This window comes from Martes martes (genome assembly GCF_963455335.1).
Source record: "Martes martes genome assembly, chromosome: 3".
Taxonomy (NCBI): domain Eukaryota; kingdom Metazoa; phylum Chordata; class Mammalia; order Carnivora; family Mustelidae; genus Martes; species Martes martes.
The window spans coordinates 160275973-160294934 of NC_137890.1; the positions used below are offsets into that span (position 1 = coordinate 160275973).

At 41.9% G+C, this 18962-nt stretch overlaps 1 protein-coding gene across 1 annotated transcript in view; it reads left to right on the top strand.

The window, feature by feature from the left end:
• Nucleotides 1-1041: 1041 nt before the first annotated feature.
• Nucleotides 1042-18962, top strand: part of LOC308340512 (thiamine transporter 2-like) — a 40611-nt gene continuing 22690 nt past the window's right edge. The window contains 4 exon segments of the mRNA XM_080799743.1: nt 1042-1389; nt 3671-3850; nt 16747-16901; nt 17019-17274. Of these exon segments, the coding sequence (XP_080655869.1) occupies nt 17125-17274 (150 nt within the window). The 5' untranslated portion in view covers nt 1042-1389; nt 3671-3850; nt 16747-16901; nt 17019-17124.

Genomic DNA, 18962 nt, shown 5'->3' on the forward strand with positions numbered 1-18962 from the left:
GGGCCTCCCAGCAGCTCTGAGTTTGCGTGGCTGCGGCGCACGCGCACCATTTCCCTCGGCCAAGGGGACAGGTGCACCCACTTGCCATAGCAGAACACAGGCAGAATCGCTTCAGGTTGTTTTCCGCATTTTTCTGCACTTTGCACTTACTTAATTTCTTCTAATTTTTTGACCTCCTTCACCTGTTTCTCCCCCCACCATCGCCACCCCCGACAAATAGCTTCTACCTTATTACTTATTCCAACATCCAGAAAAGAATCTAGAGTTCCTTCTCATTTATATGCTTACTGGAAACATTGAGAGTTTTTGCCACTTGGAAGGAGGCTGGTCCCTCTACTGGACAGAATTCACTTGCATGCCTGTCCCTAAGAATTATTTCATGTTGCTTTTAGATATCTGCAATGTCCAGATATGGAAACTAGCTCCCTGGTAACGAAAAGCTAGAATCAGGTAACTGGCAACATGTGCTTTAGAGTCTAGACAGCGTCCGTCTCGTTCTTTCCTGATGCATAGATTCTGTCCTATGTATCAAAACACCTCACATTCAGTTGAAAAGTAAAAAAGCAAGACGAAAGCACAATATTCTGACCCGATCATGGATTGGATGTTCCTTTACTCTTGCAGAGGCAGAAAAACATCACCTGTGGGAGGCCAGGGCGGGGGGTGGTGGAAGTGTTCTGGTTGTGTCTACACTGAGTGGGAGGGAGGCTGCCCTGGGGGTCTGCTCTGTGTCTGTGGTTCTAGGACTTTGAGCCACTGAGCACAAAATTCTGAAGAAATTCTGAATTAAGTTCCTTCGATCTTGGCAGTCTGGGGAAGATGTTGGCTTGCATTTTTTTTTTCCCCAGCCACCCATATTCTCAAAAAGATCTAGATCCAAACATTAAGTCTCTGTTGGACTTTACAGGGGAATTTGGCTTCAGGGGGTGTATCCCTGGATGTCTGGACTATGCCCTGACAGTTTGGCAGGGAGGGAAGTGGCTCAGAGGACTGGGAGCCGGGCAAACTCCAGCACTGGCAGTGGGAGAGGCAGAGAGCAGAACTCGTCCGGAAAGGAATAAAAACTAGCAGAACTGAGAAAAGATAGCTTGTTGGATTTGCCAACCTCCTGTCTCCCTGACAATGAAAGAAGGAATGGGAAGGTCTGATGTGGTATTTGATGGAGCTTCTGGGGGATTTTGGTTCATGCCATCAACATGCCCCACTGAAAATATTCCTGCGTGCTGCATGACTCGGGGGAGTTTACTTCACGGTTTTTGCACCCCAGTGTTCTCATCTATAAAATGGGGGACAAGAGCAGTCTTACTTCATGGGATTTTTGTGAGGACTAAATGAGCAAAGACGTGTATATCAAGTACCCAAGAGCACCCAGCACACAGTAAAGGCTTGGTAAGTCTTGGCTGATATTACTAGTAATAATTACCTTTCTAAATGTGAGCTGTCCAGGCATACATATTTTCTTGAGCTGCCTGAGTTTTGATTGAGAGACCACATTAGTGGCATTTTCCTAGGACAGTTGCAATTCAAATATCTCATGGTACTGCCTAATTATAGTGCAGAGCATACGTTTTGAGTTTTGGAAACAATGGCCATTGCTCTAATGGCAAAAGGAGACTAAACTTGTCTGTGTGAGGCTGAAAACCTTGAACTGCCCTAGTGGAGATTCTAAGTAGTAGAACATTTTTATTAATTATTAATTCAGTGCTTGGTCTGAACCAGACATTGTTCTAGTTCCTGCAGTTAGCTTATTTTTAATCAGAAAGCTTCAAAAACCCAGGCTTCTTCATTTTCTATTTGCAGCAAAGAAACAGAAATTAACTCTCCTTATTTCCTCTAGCATCAGCTTCTGCTCCAGCAGATACTGGCCCAGATTAAAACAACATATGCTGGCTTTAATCTAAATTTACCATGGCTTCCCTGCTTGAACACTAGAGAGTAAATTAAAATGTTATTTTATGTGAAGGTATGGGCAACTTAACTAAATGTTTATATTTCCATTGTCAGGTATCCAGTTTTGGTAGACCACTTCCCCAGTGTCAGTCCGTAACTTTCTAGTTAGAGTTTATTCTAGGGACACTGTAGGAATTGGTGGGTTATAAGGAAGGGTGTAAAACATAGTTGCCAAATAATGTCAGCTTTTTAGGCAACGGGAAGCAAGTCATTTTACAAATTTATTTTCACCAGTTTAGCTCTTCCAGACCTTCGGAATTTAAAAAAAAAAAAAAAAAAAAAAAGCGTGGGATGGGGGCGGTGCAAAACAGTATTAGAGAACTTAGCTGTGTCCACTCCATAGACCATGTTACTAGAGGTATCACACTGGAGTTTCTCTTCGGCAGGCAAGGTGACTCAGGAAACTAGCGGATTTTTTTTTTTAAAGATTTTATTCATTCATCTGAGAGAGAGAGCATGAGCAGGGAGAGGGGCAGAGGGAGAGGGAGAAGCAGGCTCCCTACTGAGCATCGAGCCTGACATGGGGCTTGATCCTAGGACCCCGGGATCATGACCTGAGCCAAAGGCAGATGCTTAACCATCTGAGCCACCCAGGCGCCCCTATAGGAAACAAACTGAGGGCTGCTGGAGCAGAGGTGGGTGGGGGCATGGGGTAATTGGGCGACAGACTTTAAGGAGGGCACATGATGTGATGAACACTGGGTGCTTTATGCAACTGATGAATTATTGAACACGACATCTGAACCTAATGATGTACTAGATGCTGGCTAAATTGAATTTAAATTTGAAAAAAAGAAAGCTAAGGGATGGTTCTTGGGGGATCAGGGGAGGCTGCAGTAGTCATAGCAAATTCACAGAGTATTTGGGGAGGAGGCACATCCCACACTCTGTTCCCTTCCACTAAACACAAAATGAGAACCCTATCCTTTTTTTGTTTGTTTCTTTCCTTTTCTGTCTTTTGAAATGATTATAAGGACAACTGACCTAAGAATGCATGTGAGCCTTGAGGTTATTATATAAAATCCACAGTGCTGACTGGTGGATGAACGCCAGCCCTGTGAGCTACAGCCACATAGAGGGAGAAACATGCTGGCCAGGAGCCAGCTGCCAACGTCTGGAAGTGACTCAAAAACAGGTCGTAAGTGATAGGGCAGGAGAAATGGGACAGGACGTTAGCAGCAGCCAGAGAGGGAGGTGGATACCTGAATCTCCCCGCTGAGAGACCAAATTGCTTTGGAGATCCTAGAAAGGGAGTCTTTCTTGAAGGAAATGGAAGGGGGCAAAATGCATCTAGCTTTGGAAATAGGAATTAAAGTCAAATGTCACGGAAGAGAAAGGCAAGTGTGCGCACTCAAAAATTCAACTGGATGAGAGGTTCCAGGAAGCAAAAAGGACTTTGGATGAGGCTGGGGAGTGGGGGAAGTGAGATTATCATAGGAAGCTAGCGAAGTAATAGCAGGAATGTGTCTGACTGGTCTTCTGGCCACTTAACAAAATTTGGTGCTGAGAAAATCCGAAAACGTAATGTCTCTAAGCGGTTGTTGATATGATAGCAGGGATTTGTGTTTAATACCAGGAGAGATCAATTCCCTGCTGATGCAGAAGTGGAGGTCTCCTTACTCTGGAATAAGGATCACTGGTCCTTCCTTCCTGTCTGCCGAGGATAGCATGCCATGGCGTGCCACGGCGTGCTTCATTGCTCAATCAAGGTGTTCTGCAGGTGTTACAGGTCTGCCCTACAGACCGGAACTTTGAGATCGTGGCTGATTGGAGGCTGGCTTTGTGTCCCAGTGGAGCAGAGGACAGACCGCCACGCTCATCTTGTGAATTTTGGTTTTTGCTGACTAATGATCTCCTTTTGTATAAAGCCTCCTCTCCTCTCGATTTTAAGACCACAAAGGTAAGCCCGACCAAGTTTTAACTTGTCTGCTGGAGGAAGCAGCTGATGAAAGACACCTTTCTAGTTTTTGCTATAGACACTGGTTCCACCAAATACAGGACCACTTTTGCTTCGTCTTCATACGATAAAACAAAGTGTGGTAAAGTATTCATTCCGGGGCAGGGTGGGGGGTGTATCAGAACAGAGAGGGCAATAGCAAAATAATGATTTGTATAGAATTCTGATTTCTACTCCTTGTCATGGAGAAGGTACATGAGTCAAATAATAGTTTAAATGTCATTGCTTTTTAGATTTTGTCCAGGGTTGGACAGGGCTGCAACATTTACTCAAAACTGTACACTATTAGGTGTAACAATAAAGGCAAAGCATCCTCGAAACAACTTCTGTAAATGTCCATTGAACTGATTTCAAGGATGCCTGCTGCCCTCCTCAGCCATAAAAAGAATGAAATCTTGCCTTTTGTAACAACATAGATGGACCTGCGGGGGTACTATGCTGAGGGAAATAAGTCAAACACAGGAAAACAAATACTGTATGATTTCACTTACTTATATGTGGAATCCAGATAACAAAATAAATAAATAAAACAAAACAGAAACAGAAACAGACCACAGATACATAAAATAGAGGAGGAGGGGCTGGAGTTGGACAAAACAGGTGAAATGACGAAGAGGTACAAACTTCCAGTTTCAAAATAAATAAGCCATGGAAATATATTATACAGCATAGGGAATATAATAATATTATTACAATAAATTTGTATGGTGACAAATAGTAACTACACTTATTGTGATGATCATTTTATAATGTCTAAAATATTAAATCATTATGATGTACATATGAAACTAACAGGATATTGGATGTCAATTACACTTCAATAAGAAAAAGAGAAGGCACGCTACGTTTATTATCAGTTGGGGTAATATGTGACATTTAATGATGCTCATCATTTTACTTTGTTAAGATTTATCTATTTATTAGAGAGAGAGTGTGCTCGCAAACATAGGCGGAGGGGCAGAGGGAGGAGGAGAGAATCTCAAGCAGACTCCCCGCCAAGTGGGGAGCTGTACATGGGGGGCTCTTGATCTTACGACCTTGAGACCACGACCTGAGCCAAAATCAAGAGTCAGATGCTCAACGAACTGCACCATCCATGTACCCCAATGTTCATCATTTTACATGGCAAACCTAAGTTGTATACGACGCAGTTCTAATTTGGGGAATAGCCAGCAAGGACAGAGGAGAAAGTAAACAAGACCATGAAACAACTTGAAAGGAATGCAAGAAGGAAACAAGACCAGCCTGCCCCATCCAGCAGGTAGAAGAAGAGTTCAAGCCTTGCATCCTTATAGAACTGGATTCTAAACTGCATGACCCTGAGCCAGTCACATTATCTCTCCTGGAACGGTTGCTTTCTCAACTGCCACGTGGAGGTGATATCTACTTTGTGAAATTTTCAGAGGATTAAAAACAACACATAGAAAGTATGTTGTATAAATGTCTACCCAAGCAGGTATTAGGGTCAATGGCACCTCCCAGCAGTATTATTTTTACATGCTTATTGATAATATGGGTTAGGAAGAATTAATTTGGTTTTGGTAGAGAATCGCATACTTGGAGCACAGGCTGAGCACTTGAAATCTCAGGAAATGCGGACAGATAGGCACAGCCAGATTGAAGTAGGTCCCTAGAAGTGATATTTACAGGTGGTTATTCAAACTAAAGGGATATCAGAAGAAGACAGGTTGTATTTGACCACCCAGGGTCTTCCAGGGGGTATGGAGGGGATGAGAGTCTTTTGTGGGCTGAAGAATTTCAGATATTCGTGTGCATATGTCTTTTGATCCGTGTAACCCTGCTACAACCCCCTTTTGCATCACTAACCCAGGCAGCATGCAGACCCGACACTCAGGTGGTCCCTTTTTGGGAAGGCAGTCTGGGTGGAGGTATCAGAGTGGTTGTCAGATTAGGGGTGGGATGTATCAAAAATCCAGAGGATCTCTGAGTAGCTGCTGAAAATTGCATACAGGAGATTCCTGTACCCTCTCTTAGAAGGGCACCCTAGGATCTCCATGGAACATGGGGAAAGCCCTAATGCAGAACTTAGTTTTGAATCTAAAAGACAAGATCAGGAATGTAAAATCACCAACTAAGAAATGTACCCTGAAAAAACCTGAAGATGAGGTTTTTTTTCCACACAGATGTGAGCAAAACATGGACAGGCAATGGAATTTAGGGCACTGGTATGATTATTGTAGAAATTACAAGGGAAAGAAGGAAAGGAGAAGGCTGAGACATTGGAAGCAAAACAGAGACATCCCAGTGGAGCTAAGGAATGATATGACCAAGGTCGTTGATGACTTAATCAAGAAGAGGTAATTGTAGATAGAGCCCGTTGACGAGGTCCCTTATTAGAGGGAGAATAGGGTGTGGCCATGAGAATGGGGAGCAGAGACAGTGTGGAAAAGGAGTCCCTGCAGATGAGAAGATTGAGGAATTGGGAAGATGAGATGCATTTCAGGTGAATATTGAAGAACTATAAAATAATAGCAGGACTTGGGTTGAAGAATTGATGCCAAGGATTTGGAAGATGGAGGAAGAGAGATGGGGAAGTCAGTGAATATCAGCAAGTAGACCACGATGAAATGGCCGAGTTAAGTGAGTTCTGGAGAAATGAACATTGTCTGGAGACAGCCTGGAGGGTCAAAGACAGTATCAGCCACCACATGTGAACAACCGAAATCACAGCTAGAAAATGATGGAGCTGATATTTGAACTCAAGATCCTGGAAAACACTACCAGAATTATCGCTCTCCTTAGCTGCAGGGAATAACATACCTCCTTCTCTCTCATTATCACCTCCTCCAATTCTATATTCTTGCTCAATCCTGGCATTTTGCCTATTCTTCTCCTCTTCTCTCCACAAAGTCTGAGGATTTCCCCCATCCCCATCACGTGGGCGATTGTGTTTCTTCTATTAGGTTGATCTCTGGTTTTCTCAAACCAAAATTCAGAGGGCAGGGGAATTTCAACATCCCCAGGATAGTAGAAATAGCTATAGTAGCTATAGGTCCATGAAAGTCATGGAAAAGAAAAGACCAGAAGTTCAGCTCCACATTCAGTTATGGAGTTGGGCAAACCACCCACAGTCAGGCTAGACAGAAACATAATGAATTAAAGAAGAGCATGGGCTTCTAGGAGCACAGAGAACAGGTGACTCTCGGTAAGGCTCATCCGTGGCTCCACAGATAATCATTTCATCGATTACACAAGAAAGACCTAGAAAACCCCAAAAGCATTCCATATGGGAGAGCAAATCCCTACTTTCTGTGGAGTAGAAGTAAATGGAAAGCAGTTATCTCAATTTAACCTCTGGCAAATATTTTTCGTTGTCATTCTGACGTAGTTCAGTTTCTGGTTTTTATTGCCTCCTACTCTGCTTAAGGAAGAGCTTTATTAATATAAACTGGATCAGTATTTACTTTACCTCAAGGAAGAGGACAATCAATCTAATAGATCGTCAAATAAATCAACCTTCATGTGGGCCCCCCTTGTGAAGGGATAGAGTGGGTGGTAGATTACATGACGTCACCTGGAAGGTCGTCCCTCCCAAAGCCAAGATTCCACTCAACGCTATTCTCTCTTTTCCAGAGAACATCTTCTTCCATGGTGAGCATTATCTCTAACCTTCTTTCAAAGTGAAATTACCAGAGGGCTCGTGGATTGTTACTGGCAAGTAAGTGTGAGCGCCCTTGTGGAAGCTTGCACCTCTCACTGTAGACAGCACTGCTCAGGCTAAGAATACCAGAAGCCAGGTACCTAACATACGAGTCCTTTAACGCATCACATCTCTTTTCAGGTTTCTTTTATATCTAATACTGCAGGCATTCATGAATGCACACACCCCCACTCCCTGCTCGCTTACCTCAATGGTCTGCGAAGCAGAAGGGATCTTGGGATTCAAGGAGAGAAGATAAGCTCTGGGAGGCTGAGCAGGGGAGGTCTCCTCAGAGGGTAGGTTTTATCTTGTTAGTTAACCGCACCAATATCTGTGCTTCTCTGGCTGTTGGTAACTCAATGTCATCCCCACGGACCACCGGCACCTTCCAGGGCTTCCTCCCTCCTGCCTGGGACATCTGCTGACTTTAATTCCCTGTATGGTTTCGGGTCAGGCTGCTCATGAAAAGCACTCCTGCGAGATTCAGAAGATGGAAAATAAAGAAGTTGCTAGTATTTTCCAAGGCAGTTACCTTAATTGCAGTAAAACCCAGATAGAATCCCTTCTCAGAGAGGCCTTTGGATAAATGTAAATACCTATCACCTTAATAACACTTAAATCCAAACTTCCTGAAGCCTGTAAGAATATTCTGTAACATACCAGGATGTATACAAATAAAATACCATTAAATTTAAACTATTACTAGATAGTGTCAGATATTGTACTTTTAAGCCCAGAAATGCAAATGGAAATTTGTCTGTAAATTCATATAGCACTTAGGTTATCTGGGTCCTATTAGAACCATTTCATAAAACACATTAGCTTTTGCCATTTTAACCCATAACACATATAACTCCTACTAATTCTATTTCTCTGGAGAACCCTGACTGATACAATAATCAATCTCAGGTTATATACTTTGCTAACACTAGATAATTTGTCCAAAAAATGTTAATTGAGCACCTACTAAATATGAATATAGTAGACACCAAGATGATTCTGGCTTTTCTATTTTAAAAGGCAGAAATGGACAAAAACCATTAAGCCTATTAATATATAGCAAGTGGTGACAAAGCATTACCAACAGGAGAAAAAAAATTTTTGGACAGGGTGTCCTGAGAAGGACTCTGTCTAGGAAGGGGCCTTGGAGCCCCATCTGTTGGAAAGTATGGGGCGCAGCCTGCAAGCACCTGGAGGAGGAGCATTCCAACAGGTGGAGTAGGAAGACTCGTGGCCCCAAACAGGAAGCACATTTAACCCACGTGGATGTTGTCATTGCACGCAGGCCTGTAGGTGTATTCTGTGGGAAGTACATTGAGCTGCACTCAGGAGACAGGCCGTATCACTACCCAGCGGCCATGTTATCTTCCGGTCTCTACTTCTAGAAAAATGAAGAATTAGGACCAGACTGGTGATTCTTTCCAAAATACTCGTAGTGGTCCTGCATTCTGCATCCTCCTCTCAAGGATTTCCAGTGTACAAATAAAGACTCTGAGGAACATTCCTGCAAGGGAACTCATATAACTTTATTTAACCCAATGCTTCTGAACTTATTTGGTCTCAAAACTCTATTTCCGTTATGAATAGAACTTGAGTGCATTGCAAACACTATCAGAAATACCAATAATATTTCTAAGAAGTCAGTTTATCTTTAGTACTAAAGCTGTCTGAATAATGAGACATAAAATCACACACCCCCGTCACCCCTGCTTGTCTAGCTAGCAGGCCCTAGGACTTCAAAAAAAGGTACTGGAGAGAGACCAACTTTTAAATTTATTTTTGGCAGTAGAACCTTTCTGAAATATAAATTCCTATGTGAAAAAAAATAATAAAAATAAATAAATTCCTATGTTAACTGTCAACAAAGCAGATAAAAATCAGAGATGCCTGGGCTGAAACAGAGGTCCGGATTTGCTGTGACATCATCGGCTGTCTGTCCCCATGTGCTGGGATCACACTGCCCTCTAGTGCCTAATCCTCAAAGACAGTAAAGCTAAAACTACTACAGAAATCTCTTTCAAATTTCCAGCCCCAGAGTGGCCCCCCAAACTGCTGTTTGTTAATCTGTGATTCTCAAAGTGAGGTCCCCAGTGGTCAGCACCACCTGGCTACTTGTTAGAAATGAAAATTCTCAGTCTCAACCCCTCCCTGCCAAGACATGCTGAATCAGTAAGTGGGGAAGAGACCCGACAGTTGGTGTTTAAACACCTTCTCCAAATGAGAAGCAAAATCATAGCTCAGCTCATCACCCATAGGTGGGAGTACCATGTCACTTTCAATTAAGAAAAAAAAAAAAAATGAACTTGGAACAGCTCGGTTGACAACCAAAAATTCACAGAGGAGTTTCTCTACTTAGGACTCCTTCAACAATTTTCACTTTACGCCATTCTTTCAGACTCAGTATGAGTTACATCCACTCCAACAATACCACTGGACCCAATTTATCTGTAGCATTGCCATAAATGACAAAAGAAGGTTCTAGAATGAACCTGTTCCGCTTTTCTTTAAAGAAAATTTCTGTAATGGCAATGCCCATCGTAAAACATAGGGTTTGCATTGTGAAGTAGTGGTGAAAACCCTGTAACTCTAACTTGTGTTTAATACATACACAAGATAGTCTTTCCATCATAAGTCTTTTTCCTGGCCCACCATGCTGAATCTATGCTCTGTTCAGACCAGGCAGACCAAATACGGGTGAATGAAGGAGTTAGAATAATTTTACTACAACTAAAACAGAGCTGGCTTTCTTCCTTCCTTCCTTCCTTTTTCTTCCCTCCCCAAAGGCTTCCTGACCACTTGGGGTGACTGAAGTTTCTGTTGGCTGAAAGCACAAACCCAACCAAAGGTGCCCTGAGAACACCAGCCTCCTGTACAAAAGACACCTTCATTACCATTGTGGCACACTCGTTTCTAAAACTTGATAATTTGATAAAAAAGACAGACCCGGTAAAAAGGAGTGCTGTCATTATTGACATCAGTATCTCAGAGGGAAAGTCAATATAAAATAAACTTATGAGTAATGACTAAGCTCTAAGGAAATTTATAAATTTTTATTTAAAAATTACAGTCTGCTTAGGCAGGTGACCTAAAAGGGTGAGGCACTCTTTTATCATTTCTGCAACTCGTACAATGAGAACACTTCAGTTTTTTTGAACCACTGACTTATGGGGTATAACCAATGTTTATTACCTAGGTGAAGAAATTTATAGGTAGCTATAAAAACGAACTGGGAAATTTCACTCAATATGTAAATAAAGATTCGTTTGTCCTATTTATAGTTAACAATAATCAAAGTATGAATACAAGGAAATCCAGGATAGAATATATTCAATGAAAAATTTTAAAGTGTAATATATCATACATTTTGTACAAATTATCAAAAATTCAAATTACAAGGAGAAGGGAGGGAAAAATAAAATAAGATGAAAATAGAGAAAGAGACAAACCACAAGAGACTCTTAACTCTAGGGAACAGACTGAGGGTTGCTAGAGGAGAGGAGGGAGGGGGTAGGGTAACTGGATGATAGGGATTAAGGAGGGCACGTGATGTGATAAGCACTGGGTGTTATATCCAACTGATGAGTCACTGACCTCTACCTCTGAAACTAATAATACACTATATGTTAATTAATTGGATTTAAATTTTAAAAATTTCAAATTAGGTATATTATAATCAATATCAGCTTCCTAAAGTGGTTGCTTTAGGTTCCTAAAGCTGGCTGGTTTAAAACATCAGGAATTGATTGCTTCTCTCATAGTTCTGGAGATTAGAAGCTTAGAACTAATGTGTCAGTAGGTCCCTTCTCCCTCTGAAGGCTATAGGGAAGAACCTGCCTTGCCTCTGCCAACTTAAGGTGTTTCCTGGCAATACTTACTGTTCCTTGGTTTGTAGATGTATCATTCCAATATTTTCCTTTGTTGGCATATGGCCACCTTCTCCCTGTGGGTCTCTGTATGTGTCTCTCCTTATGAGCATCTCAGTCATATCAGAATAAAGGCCCACCCTCCTCTAGGATGACCTCATCTTAACTAATTATATCTGCAACAACCCTGTTTCTAAGTAAGTTCCATTTTAACGTACTGGGAATTAGGACTTCCAACATATTTTTTGGGTGGGGACACAATTCAACCCTTAACAGTCCACCTTCTGGCCTCCCAAAATTCACATCCCCCCCCACGTACAAAATTACATTCACCCCATTCCCAACATTCCCAAATGTCTTAACTATCCTGGTATCCACTCTAAATCCAGGCTGTCATCTAAATATCATCAATTCAGAGTCCCAAATTTCATCATTTAAATCATATAAATCACTATGGGTGAGACCCGGGGTATGATTCATCCTTTGGTAAAATTCCCTTCCATCTATGAACCAGAAAACAATGTATCTGCTTATAAAATACAATTATCATGGCATAGGGTAGATAGACATTCTCATTCCAAATAGGAGAAATTGGAAGGGGAAAAGGCAGGTAATGGGTCCCAAGGAAGACTTAAAATCCAGCAGCACAAGTTCCATTAGATTTCGAGACCTGAGAATAATTCCTTGTGGCTCAATGCTCTGTCCTCTGGGTCTGACAGGACAGCAGCCTCACCCTATAGACCTGAGGGGGTCTCATCAGCCCAAACTTCTGCATCTGTGCCTCTGCTCTCAGACTCATTCACTTTTTTGTTTCATGCTGTTTCTGCCCCTATTAAGCCAAGCTGGTAGTGATTCTACTGGTATAACATTCTCAATTTTATACCAGTAGAATGCAATTCACAGAGGTCCAAGCCATCAGACCAGAGGGTCCTCCATGGAGCTTTCCAGGATAACCGCATCTCCATTCCTGGCTTCTACCAAGATGGTTGATGGGATCCATCGGCCAAACACCTGAGCTCTTTAGCCAGTGATGGTCCAGCCACACTGTTGGCGCTGTTTATAAAGTATGCTATGTATATTGGCTGAGAATCTTCCAAGTCACTGAGTGCTGATTCCTTTTTGCTTCTTCCCCTGATTTCTTTCCTTTCTCTCACATTTTATTATAAGTAGAAAGGAGAAGCCAGGCTGTACCTTCAACACGGCTTGGAACTCTCCAAGCAAAGTTATCTCCAAGCGAAATTCATTGCTTACAAGTTCTACTCTCTTTCCAACAACGAAACATAATTAAACTGTGTTCTTTGCCATTTTAGAACCTTTCTTTAGAACCAAGTCACCTTTCTTCCAGTGTCCAATAACATGTTTCTCCTTCCCATCTAGGACATAACCAGAAACACCTTTACCGTTCATATTTCTGGCAACATTCTGTTCCTGGTGAGATATGTCTTCTCTAAAACAATAGACGCTTTCTCTGTAGCACTCCTCCTCTCTTCTTTCTGAGCCCTCAGCAGAGGTGCATATAATGGCAATATTTCTACCAACAATCTCTTCAAGGCATTCTAAATTTTTTTCTATCAAGTACCTCACAATTCTTCCAGCCTCTACCCATTTTCCAATTCAAAGTCACTTCCACGTTTCTATGTTTGTTATGGCACCACATCACTTCCCAGTACCAAAACTGTTCTCAACAATTCATTAATCCTTGTGATTTCCTGGGTGCAAGGGAACCATGCCATTGAAATGAGTCCCTAATCTTACCTGATAGCATCCAAATAGCAAGATTAGTGATATGAACACTGAAAGTCAACTAGAAAGAAATCTGTCTAATCACCATTAAAAATGATGATTTTGGTCAGTGTGTATTAACCAACACAGCTGGTTAGAAAGGGCAGAGCAAGGTTCAGATGGAAAATGTTGACATGGAAAGCTGACTTAAGTCATCTATATTAAAAAGAAAAACAAATTTTAATACTCAGTCATGGTGAGCTGGAATATAGAGATCATTTTCTCCTAATTCTTTAAAAAGTATGTCCAGTAAATGTTCACTAATTTAGACAAGAATCTAAATGAATTTAGTAAAACATTTAAATGGAGAAGTATAAGTATGGACAACATGTGTTTTGAGAAAAACCTAACTAAATTGATTACGTTCCCTTTATGGCAGACCGTAAAGGTCTGATTAAAAGACAAGTAAGAATGACTTATGATCACTCATATGTAAGTTAGTATTCATACAGGGCTTTCAGACAATTTAATTCCTTAAAGAAATAGTTTTCCTTGCAATCTCAAATTGTAAACTTACTCTTTCAGTGTCTTCTTATTCTCTTAAATTAATTTTGAAATTATTCCTACATTGTGTACTGATGATCAATAATTCAGCTTACATGGGTCTAACATTATGAGCTGTTACTTTATCAGGGATTCATTGGTGGTGTGATTTCCTGGGTCACTGGGACTAGACCAGACTCTCAAAGAAAGGCCAGGGAAAGACACTGGTATTTACTGTGTTAGGCAGTGCCCTGAGTTGTCTTCTGTTGACCTCATGTACTCTTCGCAAATAATAAAGTATATCACTGTTACCTTCTTTTAATCAGTGGGGCTCAGAGAGGCAAAGGAATTTGACTAAGTTCAGCCAGTTATGTTAAGTACAGCAGAAAACACATCTATCAGAAGGTCCGCATCGCAGTAATAGCTGGGATACATATTAAATGCCCACCCACTCATGGCAGTGCACCTGCTCCTCAAACAGCAAGGGCCCCGAAGCTGCAGAACTCCCCACCTGAAACACCTGGGATGGACCTGGGTCCTGAAACAGAAGCCCACTGTGTTCAGTGCACCCCACGCCCTCCTCCAGAAGACTAGAAATTTACATTTTGACATAACTAAGCAAATCGGGGCCTTTGTTTGGTAACATTTTAACTAATTTCTAATGACCTTTGAAGCAACAGGTTAAAAATCAACTAAGAATTATCACCTGCTTGAACTATTAAAAATCACACCACTAGAGTAACCCGAGATTGTAAATTCAGTATTTGTCTCTCTTTTAAAGCTGTAACCCCACCGTTAATTTTTAAAAGGGGAAATTGCCTTGGAATTAGAAAAGGAGGTCTAAGGAAGGAATGTTTGTATCTATCATGTTTGTATCATGGGTTCTTCGCTCCCGTCAATCTCAGGGGAGACCACATATCAAGGAATAGCGCACGCCTCGTGGTTTCAAGGTTCTTCGCAGGGAGCCATTGGTTTTCCACCCGCCATAAGGAAAGCCCTTCAATTCAGAGGGGTTATACAGGCAGAGCACCACAGAGAAAATCAAAACACAGGGTCCTTTTGCAGTAAGTGAGGATACCAGCAGGGGGCCAACTTGGAGCCCGTCCTGAGAGCAGCCCTCCCAATTTCACATTCGAGAGAATTTGTTCTGGCTGTTTCTCCACATGATCACTTGTCATGTGAATCTTCCCAATGTGGTGGTAACGGATTCCGTATTCTAGTCAGACCAACCAATCCACCCATCTTGAGTTCAACAGTCTTTGACAAACTGGCTGCCAATATCTGAGGTGGAATGGAAGTTACCCACCTGCCCAGATGAGGACAACTGGGGCCATGGCCCCTTAAGAAACTGTGTTCAGGGGTCATACAGCTCAAAAGGTGTAGTCCAGATTTGAATTTCTCAACTGCAAAAGCCGTGTTCTTCTCACCAGGAATTCCTCGTTTCGTTGATCCAAAACTATTTTCATGGTAACCTCCAGGGGCTCTGAGGGCTCAGTTGGTTAAATGACTGACACTTGGTTTCAGCTCAGGTCATGGTCTCAGGGTCCTGGGATTGAGCCCCACGTCGGGCTCCATGCTCAGCGGGGTGGTGGTGGGGGTTCTGCCTGGGATTCTCTCCCTGCTCCCCTCAAATAAATAAATAAATCTTTAGGGAAAAAAAGAGTAACCTCTATGTTCTTTTTCTTTTTTTTTTAAGATTTTATTTATTTATTTGACAGAGGGAGAGATGATAAGTAAGCAGAGAGGCAGGCAAAGAGAGAGAGGGAAGCAGGCTCCCTGCTGAGCTGAGAGCCCGATGCGGGGCTCAATCCCAGGAGCCTGAGATCATGACCTGAGCTGAAGGCAGAGGCTTAACCCAGTGAGTCACCCAGGCGCCCCAAACTTCCATATTCTTGAGAAGCAAACAGTGGCTTGTATTTCCTACTCCAGAGAACAACTTCAAGTAATTAGAAAACTTGGGAAATATCTCCTTATTATTATTTGAATTGTTCTGGTCAGTTAGAAACCATACATGGCCCAATGGCTGTACTTTGAACAAACATTTCCAGGAGACTTTTGATGTGTGAGATTGTGTGTTAGACTCAGTGACAAAAATGAATCCCTGCCTCCTGCCCCCCTAACTGCCAGGCTAACAAACAGATGTGCACATCGAGGCACCTCAGTGTCTTCCAAAGCCATGCCTTCCACAGAACGCATAGTGTGTGCTTACTGACGGGCATCGTTCTAGTGTGTAGTAATGCGTGTAATCTTTACAACACGAGGTAGGTATCATCATCCCCACTTTACAGATGAGAAATCTGAGGTACTGAAGAGGTCGGTAACTTGCCATAGTTTATAAGCTTGTAATTAGCAGGAAGAATTTGGACCTTACTGACTCCAGAGCCCTGCCCTTGACCATCAGGGCACCCTGCTTTGTCAGGGCTGTGACTGAGAGGAAGCATAGATGAAGGAGGGAGAGAAGCTGGAGAGGGTCTGGAAGCTTCAGGGAGGAAACGGTCAATGACTGAGTGAGTGATGTTCTCTCAGAGCAGTCAACTGCCTCCCTCAGGGCTGCACGTATCTTCCCTCAGCAGACTTTAAGGCTTATCCTCCAGAACTTAAGTTATCACGTTTCAGTATTAACAATGTAAGCAGCAAAAAACAGGAACAGAGCAAGTGCTAAGTATCACCTCACAGAAATACTTCTAAATCCTGTTGAATTTCATCCATGATGCCATATTGTCTAGATGTCATGGAGTTCTTCTGAAGAGAGATATTAAAAACAAATCAAATCACCTGGGTGGATGACAATGCAAATCTGTGGAGGTTTCTTATGCTAAACCAAGTTTCACCTTGAGTTTGATTCTTAGAAAAAGCAAGGGGTTTATCTGCTTTATAAATCTTCACTCCCCAAAGGCTATTTTAGTCACCATTTTAAAGCACTCATTAAAATGAATTTCCAGTTCATCAGCTGCTATAGGGTAATAGGCTCATGATAGGGGGTCATGAAACAGATGTTTGCTTAGCAACTATGTTTATCAAAATTCCACCAATCTTATCTTATGCCCAAGATTTCTGCCTGAGGAGAAATTCCCCGACTCCTTTCTACTGAAAAAGATTACAGGAGAAACCCACTGGCTTGCAGTTACCGGGGAGTAATTTTTCCTCAGTGACCCCACCACTCCAGCTGAGATGAAACTTAACCCCTTTACTGCAGTATTTTCAGGTAACCATTAGTTTTCTCTTTAAACCAAAAAATCCAAAGACAAGACTCAAGTCCCTGTATTTTGACCGGTGATATGTGTATTTACTGTCACACGATTTTCTTTTTGTCATTTTTAAGACCATAGGACAAATGGAGCATGGGGAAGAGAACACAAGTTTTATGAAAAGAAAGCATCAATCTTCGGACTTCCTTTTTTCTTTTTTCTCCAACGGTTTAACCATCCATGAATTGTTGCCAGTCATCACCAAGCCATTCCTGGGTTTTCCCCACAGTAAACCTCTGCTGCTTTGGATTCTTCTCAGTGATGAAACCACCAGAACCATTTGTCGTACCTTATTTAGCAGGACCAGATAAAAATATAAGCCTCAGCAAGGTAAGTTTACTAACATGCTTCTCTTAGATTTATGTCTTGTTAGAACCAATGTCTAAAGCCTTGGGTAGGAGCAAAATATCAATACTTCTTACAATCTCAAAGACGAACAAATGGGCCTTCATGATTTCTGTGTATTTGTCACTTAAAATATAAAACTCTTTGCTACCACACAAATGGGGTGAGTTCAAAACAACCTTTGAGCTGTATAAAAACAATACTCCTGGATGTCGTTGCTTATTATTATGAATCTAAAATAAAGCAGCCATACCTAGATACAAGCACAAACCTTAGAGGATAGTATAAGATTTCCAGGGGAAAAATTAGGAAAAAGCAAATGAAAAAATCCTCTGAAGATTTTTTTTCCTCTTTATGTATAAATATGAAGGCTATTGTTGACTTTTAGTCAGGTCATAGGATCTAATCCTAAGGAGCCTATGAGTCAGTGTTTCTCAAAGCGTGGTCCGTCGACCCATGCAAAAAATTTTTTCTAAATTTAAAAAAGTTTTACTTAATCGTTTAAATTAAAAAAAAAAACACTAAAATAATCCTACATATAGTTACAAAGGATGGTATGACTTGAAAAAGTCTCTTGTAATTTTGAAAAGATGAACATGATGTATCCATGATGTTTTAAGAATATGAAATTTTAAAAATGAGAGACTTCTAATCCTTGGTAAAACCAGAAGAATTAAAAGATCTCAATATGTGCATATTCATTTTAGTCAACCACTTTTATGGAATGGATGCTTGTGAGAGACTGGGTGTGAGTTGACCTGGTTCCGAGGGATCTAGAAGCTGAGGTACTACTTTCAGGATGAATTGTCCGGGGATATTTTGCTGCAGCAACTTGAGGAATGGTTTGCACTGTGACTGGATGATGTTTTTCCACAACAACTGAGCTCATGGGAGGAGAAACTCCCATTATAGCTAAGCTGCTACTAACTCTGTTTTTTGAGGCAAAATCACATCTCCCTGTGATCCGGGCTGTAATTGTTCTTCCAGCTTTCTGTCGTGCAGATGTCACAACTCTGGGCACATACATTTCTTCTGGTGCAGCAGCAGCTGTAGACCCGGAGCCAAGAGTTGCCAAAACCGGAAGTGAGCAGAGGAAGCAGAAGTGGCCCCAGCCAAAGTGACGGAAGCAGCGGAGGTACAAGCAGAGGTGCTGGCCGCTCCCACGGCTGCTGCTGGCGGGGATGGTGGCAGCGCAACCACTGAGGTAACTTGTTAGAAATGTTCATTTTCAGGCCCCACCCCGGATCTACTGAGTCTAAGGGTCTGGTTTTTAATAAACCTTCCAGGTAAATTGGCTACACGTTAAAATTTAAGAACCTTCCCTTTAATCACTGAACAATAACAAGATCAGACAAAGCACTGTATAGATTCAATTTCCTTAGGAAAAAAAAGTCACACCCATTTTTACGGGTTGGTTATTCAGCAGATGGGTCATTACAATTATATCTCCCTTGGCCTCCCTCTCCTGAAAAACATCCTCATGTCCCTACCGGACACCAAAGAAAGTCTTCCCTCTAAACCCATCCACCGTTTTCCTTCCCAATTAAAAAGGTACATGCCAATCTTGAATGCCTGTAGGTGCAGACAGGTTTGTCTGGGAGATACCCCTGGACTGGATTTAGAGTCCAGAGATGGTCCCTAAAAACAGATCTGGAATGTAGCTTTTCCCAGGT